The sequence below is a fragment of the Panicum hallii genome, chromosome 5 (genome assembly GCF_002211085.1).
Source record: "Panicum hallii strain FIL2 chromosome 5, PHallii_v3.1, whole genome shotgun sequence".
NCBI classification, from domain to species: Eukaryota; Viridiplantae; Streptophyta; class Magnoliopsida; order Poales; family Poaceae; genus Panicum; species Panicum hallii.
The window spans coordinates 47,550,229-47,562,073 of NC_038046.1; the positions used below are offsets into that span (position 1 = coordinate 47,550,229).

At 44.4% G+C, this 11,845-nt stretch overlaps 1 protein-coding gene across 1 annotated transcript; it reads right to left on the bottom strand.

Annotated features, from left to right (window-relative positions):
* Positions 1-3,053: 3,053 nt before the first annotated feature.
* LOC112891562 (peroxidase 5-like) lies at positions 3,054-6,324 on the bottom strand. Its single transcript, XM_025958456.1, has 2 exons — positions 6,063-6,324; positions 3,054-4,245 (listed from the first exon to the last, which is right to left on the bottom strand). Exons 1-2 carry the CDS (start codon positions 6,282-6,284, stop codon positions 3,376-3,378), a joined length of 1,092 nt encoding a protein of 363 aa, XP_025814241.1. The 5' UTR covers positions 6,285-6,324; the 3' UTR covers positions 3,054-3,375.
* Between the last annotated feature and the right edge of the window lie 5,521 nt (positions 6,325-11,845).

Here is an 11,845-nt window from a genome sequence, read left to right on the forward strand (position 1 = left end):
TGTGGTAGTGGTGGCTAAGTTTTTGAAAGTACTAGCCACATACCGCGAAATATGGTAAGCGGTAAGCCTAGTACCCGATTGGCCCGGCAAATGGACGCGCTCCCACCACTCGACTTTTATTTTATGTTTACACGCACCGACGTGTGGGAGTACGTTCTGCAAGGCAGACAGGAATACGGGTTTTGTAGTCGCGCTACAGACGTATGTCCTGTACACATTGGGTGTGCGTACGGTCCTGCAGTCGCTTGTGGTGGCCCCGATCCATAACCCGGAATATGAGGGAAACGGTTGCTCGGAACACCCTGTCGGTACTCCGAGCGTGTGAGTTAGGTTTACCTTGCAAGGTTAAATTCGATTCGAATCGTCCGCCTCTCACGAGGATTGAGACTGCTTATCCCTTCTGCCACATTGAGTAAGAAGTGGAACTAAGGATGGATAATCTTGATGAATGATAATCACTACCTTGCTTGCTTAGTGTAGGTGCTAATCTAGAATAATTACTCAACTAGAAGATGAAAGCTAAAACTTGAAAATAGTTCATACTCTTTGTTACTTTTCAGCTAAAAATAAACCCAGAGCCTTTGCAATGCCTTCATGAGTCTAGTTATGGGCTAAGTATACCCAGCCCCGGGTAAGCCTTGCTGAGTATTAGAATACTCAGCCTTGCTAATGTCTGTTTCAGGTATAACCTATGAGAATCCCACGGACAACCTTGTGTGGCCAACGTCCGTTCCTTTTGGCTGGTCCGTGGAGTGGGACCCGTCCCCGGCCGGCACAGACCCTCCGGAGTGACACCAGGCCCTGGGCTAAGCTTGGTGTCCGTCTTCGCGACGTGTGTAGTCGCGTAAAACTTTTTCTTCCGCTGTGAGTTTGGACAAGCTGTTATGCTTGTCAGTTTGAACATGGTTTGTATGAATTTACTTATCTTTGAACTCGGTTTGTAATAATGTATGTATGGTTGTAAATTAAAAAGTTGATGAACTATTCTGTGATGTGAACTCGCCTTCGTGCGAGGTAAACCTGCTTCGATCCTGCTGAACCGTGGTTGAATCGGGCGGAGACCCGACAGACCAAAGGATTGTTCCGTTTGAAGTGCGTTAAGTTGATTGCAGTTGAACGGCGATCAATAGCGCACTTGAGCCGGAATAATTCGAGCGGTTCTGCCACACGAGGGACCCGAGTCATCAGAACATTGGAAAGTAGCCTCCGCACGCTTGATGCACCCGACAATGCTGGAGTTCACCCGATCTATTCCGGCGAGTAGGTCGCCATTGTTGATCCGGGGATGAGAGATTGCCTTGAGGCGGCTCGCGTAGCTTCTTATTAGATCGGAAAGTCAAATTCTATCGAAACCATCGGTGACAACGTCGATATCCCAGTAGGGTGTTGGAGCAGATGCCTTCGACTCCCTGGGGTCGGCAAGATGGCAGTTGAAACCCCCACGTCCGTTGGCGATGCAGACCCAGGAGTCGAAGGTGAACGATGTGCCCTCGTTGGGCATAGCGCTGGTGAAGTTAAAAGATGCCATTGAGTTCTCCGATGGATCATCGACGAGCACCGTACCTAGCGTGCCAGCTGTCAATGTTTAACCTCCAAGCCCACCGATTGATACCCCGAGGTGGTAGATTGTAGGTGGAGTGTCGCCGAGATCTGGAACTCGAAGGTGCAAGGAACATGAAACTTTAGATAGATTCGGACCACAGTATGCGTAATACCCTATGTTCTGTGTGGTTGTTTGTATTGCCTTAGATGTGTATAATTTTGGAATTAAGGGGTCCCTGCCCACCCTCATATAGTCTGGGGGACAGTATTATATGCAAGTCCTAGCCAAATATAAGCTTAGGAGTTCTACCTGAGTACTACTCAGGTAGTTTTCTTATGTTCCGACTAGTCCTATTTTTGTATGAGGAAATACAACTGGTGTAAGACGTGGGCCATGTCCCATCCCTTATTCTGGAAAATGTACGCCATGTGCGCTGTCCCGTGGCCCCGGGCCTGACACTTCCTCTCACCACCGCTACGCAACCACTTGAGCATAAGGAGAAGCTAGGGAGGGGAACGACAAGAAAAGAGGCGGAGCAGGAGGACGCTGCCTAGGAGCCGGACTAGCGGAGGAACAACAACGATGACGATGAGCTGGAGCTGCGCCGTTGCCAACACCGCGATGACAAGCCAGAGCTACGCTGGCGCCGACACCGTGACAACACCAAGGCGGAGGAGCCCTTCTCCACGCGCCCGCCCTCCCCATGCAGAGCGCTCCCCGTGGTGCAGGCCCTCCCCGCGGCGGTGCGACCCTCCCCATAGCGGTGGCCTTCCCACGCGGCCGCCCTCTTAACGCACCTCCCCACGGCAGGCCCTCCCTCTCCCATTAGTTCTTTTTTCATTTTAGTTTTTTTTCCATTTTAACTCTATATATATGAAATGTGAAACTTAATTTTATCAGTGAATATGTATGTGTATTCAATTTTAGTTTCAATTATATTTCAATTACATAGTGAATAAAAGTGTAATAGTGAATATGAATGTGAATTCAATTGAAAAGTATTCAACTACGTTTCAATTTATAAAAGTATATTCAATTTTAAAAATTTATTGGGAAACAGTTTTCAAAAATTTAAAAACAAATTGCTAATTTTTTTGGGGGCTGCATATTTCCGGAGGTAGGCCATGCCATCACCTGCCCTAGAAAACAATTTGCAGGGGTGGATCATGCCGTAACCCATCCCTACAAATACCCATATCTAGGGGTGGGGTTATAGCCTCACCTGCCATTGGAAATTTATTTCAAGGGGCAGGTTATGATGTGGATTGTCTGAAAATACCTTTATAGAGACGGGCACGTTACCAGCTCTTGCAAATATCTATTTGTAGCTCCGAAAAGTAGGAGCCCTTAGAAATATTGTTTCAACCGCATATTTTGGTAGTGTTAAGAGTTACCCCTGCTGCCTCTATCCCTGTGCATGATATGGTTACATGTACCCTGCTGCAAGTTTCCTCTACTATGCGGCACGGTAGGCATTGCAGGAGCCATTTAAAAACCAGCAAGGCCTTAATTTAGGGATGTCCATTATTGATGCTTTATTTCCTTTGACAGAGTAATGCAAAACATATGCTCCCGTTGAAGTACATTCCATCTAATATTTTCTTTTGCTTTCTACATTATTACAAACAGCATTCAAACATCAGCCAAAACAGAAAATAAAACAAACGTCTTTTCCCCCCCTATTTTTTGATACACTCGATCGGTTTATTTCATTCCCCGCAAGAGAAACAAGCTGACGTAGTAGAACTCATCACACACCACACCACTGAAGAACATCAGATACATCAGACACTCGAGCTGTGCAGACATCGATCCCTCTATGTAGCAGCAAGCTACTTCGTTGCAATCTTGGTGAATTGTTCAGCAGAGTCGTCGCCGGAGCTGGTCGTCGTCATCTGAAGCTCGATTCCTGCCGCGCTGCTGCCGCTGTTGATGACCCTGCAGTTGAGCCTGATCTCCCCCTGCGTCCCCGTGAGCACCTCGATGCTGCCCATCTTGACCATGGCCTTGACGAACTTGTTCTTCCACCTGCTCTCGCTCTTGACGAACTCGTCCACGGACTTCTTGAGCGTGGCGTTGGTGAGCAGCGCCTGGTCCGACGTGAAGAGCCCCAGGTTGTTGGCGAGCCCGAGGTAGTACTTGTTGTCGAGCACCGCCGGCGTCATGAGGTCCATGTCCGTGGTGGTGTTGGGGACGAACTGGCTGCTGTTGGAGGGGCAGATGCTCCTGAGCAGGAAGGCGTAGGCCGAGCTGATGGTGGGGTCGACGTCGCTGGCGTTGCTGAAGCCGTAGAGGCGGTTGGTGAAGGAGGAGCAGTGGGAGCGGCCGACGGTGTGCGCGCCGGAGAGCACCACCATGTCCTCGGCGGTGAGGCCCTTGCGCGTGAAGTTGCCGACGAGCTCGGTGGCGTTGGAGAGCGGGGAGGGCAGGTTGTTGCTGGCGTCGGCGGCCGTGGAGATCCTCCCGTCGCGCCGCCCCGCGGGGACCTTGTAGGTGAGGTTGTTCCCCGCCAGGGCGACGCTGTCGCGCGCCGCGAAGGCGACGATGTCGGCGCAGGAGACCGTCCTGGGGCACCGCGCCTCGATGGCCTTCTTGGCGGCGTCGATGACCTCGAAGCCCCGCAGGCTGGGATTGTTCGGGACCGCGTCCTTCTCCGCCGTGTTGTTCGCCGTCGTGTCGATCAGCACCGAGCCGTCGCAGCCCTGGGTACGTGTGGATGGTCGATGTTGGTTAGTTGAGCGTAGTGATGCCTAACGCGACCACCATGAAACTTTTATTTACTCTTTGATGACATGATCTTAGTGACTCGATATCATAAGTTCTTAACACAAACAAACTGACACTATTCATGGTATTTCTTTCCCACAAGCATCCATCTAATAAAGATTATTTGTTAGATTAATAGACCATGTTTAAGATGGTGAGCGTGTGGCATGGTCCATGATCCCAACTGGCCGTCCTTTTTATTGGAGTCGTTTCTCCACACGTGTCTGTGTTAGATTGCTTGAAGGGCGGTAAATTCGATGTGGATCAAACATGAACATGAAATTTTCCAGCTACATGTATTAGCAGGAAGCAACAACTAGGCGTCGTTTCTAGAGAGATGCATGTGCAGTGGTCGCCACAAGTCAAGGTCAATGTCATCTATATATATCTGTCGTTGTAGTTGCCATACACGTGCACGTGCATGTCGATCTGCCTGGGACCAACAACATCTATGAGTTGGACAGTCGGCAAGCACTAATCAAGGGTACCTAAACAAACATAAATGTGATTTGGGTTGCTAACCGGCCGTATCCATTAATTTTACATCCAGTCCATTTGTTTTCTTCGTATTATTTTTTTAAAATGACGTTATTAACTGCATTTCTTACTTATGTTAGAAAGTTGTTCATCCATTTACTAATATAAATGAAAACTACTCCCTCCGTTCCAAATTATTATTCGTTTTAGTTTTTTTAGATTTATAGACTTTTGCTATGCACCTAGATATAATATAATATATATACGTAGATGTATAGCAAAAAATATAAATCTAGAAAAATCTAAACGACTAATAATTTGGAAGGGAGGGAGTATTCAAAGTACTACAAAGGTAAATATCTGACAAATAGAGCTCATATATGATGGAGACATGGAGTACTTCCCCAATAGAAGTGCTGGTACTTTTTGCAAGCTGCTCCCTGCCTGAGTGCTTCTTTCTCGAAAGGGATAAAATTCCATATCTTCTGCTAAAAATGATATTCCCTTCATTTGGAAAAAGACTGCAAAATGATATTGCCGATCTGTTTTGTTCCTTGCTTTGCTGGCAGGACCTCCGCCTACTTTGGCCTTTTGAGTAACTAGCTATAGCTAGCTAGATGTGGTTTAGACTTCAGACTTGCATTTCCCGGCCGGCTACACATTTTAGCAAGGGATATGTGTGGTGCTGGCCACTTTATATGCTATGCATGGTCATGGTCATAGTCATCTTTTTCGTCTGGGACCAGCAACAACTAAAGTCCCCAGAGATGCATGTGTGTAAAAGCAGCCGAGATAAATGTCCACAAGAAAGACTCGGCCAGTCGGCAGGCACTAGTCAACGATACCCACACAAAATGTAAATGAGGTTAGGATTGCTAACTGTGTCTGTATTTATCATGTACCTAATTCTTTTTAGATGTCCATTAATAATTAGCTCATTTAAAGTTTTAAGTAGTACAGATCACATATATACTCGGTGCTCGTCGAGTCGATCAGCACGAGTATCTGTTTGATTGTAAGAATAGTACAAGTGTACAACTGTGCATTACAAAACATCCATGTGTGCACTACGCCAAAATAACTCGGCAAAAAAGGTATTGCTAATCTCTGCCTTTGTGTTTCTTTCCCTTAATGTGCTTAGAACAAAGAAATCCATCGACCTCAACAAAATGCCACAAGCCCGGCAGCTTTGCAAATAAACAGCGGAAAGCCGGAAATGCAAAAGAAAAAAAAGGGAAGGAAGAAAAAAAAAAGGTATGGAGGCCACAGCACATACCCTGACGAAGCAGTCATGGAAATGCAGGCGGATGAGGCCAGCGGCGATGCCGCTGTTGTTTTTGAAGGCGGCAGCGACCGCCTGCTGCACCAGGGCCTCCGCCGACGGGCAGCTCTTGTTGTAGAACCCGACCTTGAGGCCGGCGCCTATGGCGACTGTGGGAAGGAGCGCAAGGATGGCAGTAAGTGCAGCGGTGGTGAAGGAGGAGGAGAAACCCTTCATGTTGGCACTCACGGAGCTTGCTTGCTCCAGCTGCTGGTTCTTTGGCTGCCTAAGCCTTGTGTGTCATGGGGGATTATATAGCTTATAATAAAGGATGCATGGGTACATTTGTTTCCCTTGTGGAATGGATGCATGGGTAGATTTGTCAAACAACAATGTGAAAGAGTGTACTACTGCCCAAGTGGCGCGCCATTGGATTGCTTTTTTCTAATCTATGACACCATGCATGCTGTGAATGCCCCCTAGCTGCCAGGACCCATGTGTGAGGTTGAAGCTTCCTGTTACTTGGGTGTGAGGACGGGTGTTCGATCACTGTTCTGTGACCTCAGACTCAGCAACAATAAGGAATCAATCTGTTGGTCCCCAGGGAAGAGAATAACCGAGTGTGTGGACAAGTTGATAGGCCCGGGAATCTCTGATGTTTCGTTCACCTTTGGAGGTAGTTAAACTACTATTTTGTAGTAACTAATCTTTATTATCTCTTAGCTGATATAGGATGATATATATTCAAGCGTTGGTAGGTGAAGTACCTGCAGGGATCGGAACCGGTAGTGTACGGACTCTCAAGTCTCAATGGGCAACTGCTACTGTCTGGGAGTCTAGCATTTTTCAGGTTTGGTATTCTCTAGTTGCTGTCTTAAATCTTGTGCTCTTCCGAGTTAGTAAATGAATTGATTGCCGACCATCGTTATTGGCCAATTTCATTGGAAATAAGTAAAGTTCACACCTTGACATAACCTATTCTTTATGCTAACCTGTCCTTAACTGTCCAATCGATCTTTATTTATATGCCACTGAACAGAGGTGAAGTTTCTCCATTGCTGCATGCAGGTAATCAGCTGAACGATTTGGTCTTGGCTCTAGCATCGGTGTGCAAATTATGGCCGTACTCGTAGTCTCCTACCAGTGGTGGCCGGATCGCGGTCAAAAAAAAAAAGAAAAAGAAAGAAAGCTTCACGCATTGATTACACTCATCTAGAATTACTCGGCCGCATCAACCACTTCGCTTTTTTGTTCTCCCCAAAAACACCGTGCATCCTTTTCCCTTTTCCCTTTTCCTTTCAGCAAATATTTTTCTTCCAAATCTAAATGCGACGATTTGATTCGATCAGCATGAACTAAATTGGGCAGACATGCTCCTTTGCCTTTGAGCTTGTTTAATTTCTCTTTATGAAAAGATTGGCATGCATTGGCTCATTGTTAGCATGTTGCAACGCACTCCAAAAGAGGTGCTTAACAACCGAATGCTCTTTGCTTAAGCATCTATCGCATCTCGTAGCAAAAAGACAAGAAAAGCACCTCTGGTTCTGAGCCCGGACGCATAGATTTGAACTTTGTTTAATTTACAGTATAAACAGAACTTCATGTCCATTACTTTGCTCCTCTCAAGTGTTTGTATAAACTTGACAACAGGCCGGGGCAAGGTTGGCGAACTCGTCACGGGTTCACCAAGTTATATTCACATATCTTAATTAGGTGCTAGTACTCTCTGCGTTCCAAATTATAGGTTATTTTGATGGAGTTGAGATAGTACATATTTCTCTAGTCTATGTTCAGGACCCGACGCAAAATGGATTCTTGAATTCACGTAATAACTACTAAAAGATAAGCAAATGCAAATATTAAACTAAGAAAGCGTAGGAGATTGTGGTTGTGCACAATGAATACAAGGTAGGATGAACGACATGCCCGAACCATATAGCTAGTGTTTCACATAAATCAAGATATATAAAAGTAAAAGCATCAATAATAAATAAGCATGCATGAAACAAACTCTCCAGGTGGGTGGATGGGGGCGGGGGGGGGGGGGTTACATACCAATTGACACTTATCGACCAAGTAATTCTCCCTACTCTAAGATTATTGATGCTGGTGCTCGTTAACTATACTATTTCACTCATGTTTGTCTTCATTATTGGTATAAACATAGCAGCATTATTAGTGATCATACATAATAATCAGGTCATATTTGTACGTGCCTTGTGTTTTGGAGAATGTTCTATTTTTGCAGGAAATTAGCCTAATTTGGAGCATATTAGAACAAGACCAGAATCAAGGATGAGCCCACAAAAGATGGCGGTCATCAGACCTAGGAACCACCTAGTCCGATTACTACAAGCATGGCTAGGACAATCAGCGTAGCCCTCTTTTTACTAAATAATGTCCAGATTCGACATACGTGCATTCTAGAAGACTAGAAGCTAATCACTCTCTTGTTTAGCATGTTGACTTTCGAGATCAAGATGAAGAGAGTAGGGCATTTGGAAGGTTATCATGATCCATTCATATCTCAAAGAAATCCATGAGGCAGACCCATATGCAAGTAAGTAGAGGCATCTATGATCAGGGAGCAACTTGGCGGCGAAGGCGAGCGCACAGGACAAAAAGGAAGGCTACACCGATCATCCTGGACCCACCTAGATTGATCCACCTAAGCCATTACTATTCCCAATTGTGATGCCATTGAAACTATGGCCTCCTCAGAGTAAAAATACTCCCTCCTCCATCAGCATCAACATCAATTCAACACATTCAATGCATTTTTAGTAGAGAAGCAGAAGAGCCGGAGGGACATATTTCCAAAGAGATGAAGATTGTGCAATTGTCTAGAGGATAGTATAGGATAAAATATTGCTAATGTGGTCACCTAGGAGGATGAACCACGTTGGAGTTCTGGTGTTACGATCAACAGATCAAAGGTATGATCTTAGCAGTGATCTGGTGATGAACAATCTATCATAGCTTTGTAATTCATGAGTTCTGATTCTTCAACAATCCATGTGACACTTCTTATGATTTCAATCTATGATCAATGTAGATTATATAGGATTCTCTAGTAGTTTTGGTGACTAGAATTGCATGCTTGATCTATCATAGTAGTATGAAGCGTGCCTTGTGTTCATGCTCTTAGAACCTCTCGCACATAATGGTAGGATCATGACACGATTCGATGCCTATGCGGTTAATATTCGAGAGTCAAACCGGAGATGACAATTCAAAGCTTTGAATGAGAATTGTGTTTCACTTACTATCTTGTTGAGAACTACAATTTTTGCATAGTCTAGACTTTCTCTGGATTGGTTATCTCTTGCTCATATATTTTATCTGTCTATTCGTACTAATGTTTACCTTCATATCTGATCATTACAATTTGAATCATGTTGCTTAATGCTTAGTTGGAATTTGTTGGTACCAAATGAATTTGATACCCAGCAGTTAGGGAACTTGAGCTCAATTGTCTTGACATTAAGAAAGATGTACACAATTGCTCCAAACATTTTTCTCTTTATAATAGTATACAAATATGTTCCGTATATAATCATATTAGCTTAATAGATTTGTATCTAAATTATAATTATGAGAATGGAATTCAATTCTAAGGTTCCAAACAGGACCCAAGAAAACTTAGTTAAGATTTGGCCATATTGTTTACGTGTTTCGGTTCAAATAATCCTGAGTCCAAAATTTAGTCACAAGAGTAATTTAGACATAGTATGTACGTGATTGGATATGGTTTTGATCCTTGATGCAAAAAAAAGGGGCAACGCCAGTTAATAAAAAAAGACATGTCAAGGGTTGAAGGCATACAGTGATCCACATCTTTGATAGCCATCTGGTGAAAATTTAAGTAAAAAGTTGTGTGTTAACTTTTGATCGTGTGTTGGTGTCTCCATGTTAAAGTCTTTCATTGTGTGCTTACCAAGTTGGGTCAATTTGTAACAAAAAATGAACAGCCATGCGCATCCCGTACAAGATTTCTATGAATTTCGATGTATTTTCCCCGATTGACTGTGGCAGAACTGTCCAAATTACACCGGTTTAAGTGCGCTAACTATCATATTAATAATTGATCAAGTCATTACGCACTTAAAACCGTGTAATTCGGCAGTCTATCAGGTAAATCCTGAAAAACCACGAGTAATCTCGATTGAAACGTATACTAGAAGTCTCGCACGACGACGAGCACAGAAAATACAAACATGAATAATTTTAAAAAATAAGGTACAACATAAGGTATTTACAAAATAGCTTTTAAAATTAGAATCAACACAAGAAGTGATAACAACGGAAAAGAACCTAGCATGACGAAATTTTTAATGCTGAATAAATAAAACAAAAATAATAACTACGAAGATGTGAGGACGTCACATCGAGCCCACTGATGTAAATTCTAGTTAATGGTATATACTTACCCGGCTAATGGTATATACTTAATCGACTTCTATGCAAGGCTTTTAGCTGGTGGGCGTGTTTTGCCAAAAAGCTACTAACAGTGAATTCTTACTTTCAAGATTTTAGTACAAGTATATGAGATATACTATTTTCTATGTTCGCAACATAATTGAAATATTTAGAGTGGAAACCAAATAATTATATAGCAACCATAGTGAACACCGACAGTTACATCCTACCTTTTTACTTCTTTTCTATGATGTGACGCATTGATCAAGGTTCTCTTATCCGAGAGCGGCGGTGAATCGATCCGATTTAATCCTTATAACGAAAACCTAACCACACGACGAATACAACCCCGTCAAGTCACATGCATCAATATTTTCCGTCGGCCACTACAAAATAATTGAACCACCGCTTGACCCACAAGTAGGTAGTCCCCACCAATACCTACGACGAGTCAGCCATGAGTTACTAACTAGCACTCGACCGGAGAAGCAGGTATCAGTTCAAACATCTGAGTGACCGAGGTACTATGCTTACCGGGTTCGACTACCTCCTACTGCCGGCGTGTGATTAGTACTATTCAAACTGAATCAGCAGAGCCAACAACGAACGGCCCTTAAGCGACACAGATGGGACTAAGACACCCAGGAACCTTGTCTTATTGCCATAGCTTACATCTCAATATCATTCCCATTTTCATACCTGAAGCGTCCTCCCATCAGAGAAGACTTAAAAGTGTCACTTTATCAGTCCCAGGAGGCTGATAACACTTTTGTTACATCAGATGGTACATCACCGTACAACTCTACGCGGTAATGGGCAGTGAAGCGCCACTATCGCGAGGATTACAACCAGAACCCACACAACTACACTAGCTACGAATAAAGGATCATCAGAGTCTTGCGCCATGCGGAGCTCCAACGGTGACCTCACCCACAGGCAAGACTGGGTGCAGGACGAAACCCTACTCGTCGTTCTCGGGGATGTAGTCGGGATCCTCCACTGTAGAGTAAAAACGGGGTGAGTACAAACGTACTCAGCAAGTCCAATCACACCCACGGGGGGGGGGTTATAACAGAATTAGATGCACCGGATAATCCAAGGATAAAGCTACGGTTCTTTTGCGGAAACACAATTATATGCAAGGGTTCGTTTTAAAAGCATTTTTCAAAACAAGTGTCTAAGAACGCACAATGTCGATCCTCGCGGATCCAAGTTTCAAACCGCTACCGGACTCCCCGTCCGCCGTAGCACACAGCACCGTTGCCGGATACTTTTCAAACAACTCACACCAGATCAACCCTTCCCAGAGTGGAACGCTAGTTATGTGACCACACCGTAACCTGCCCAATACCGTGGGCACGGCTATTCGAATAGATTTC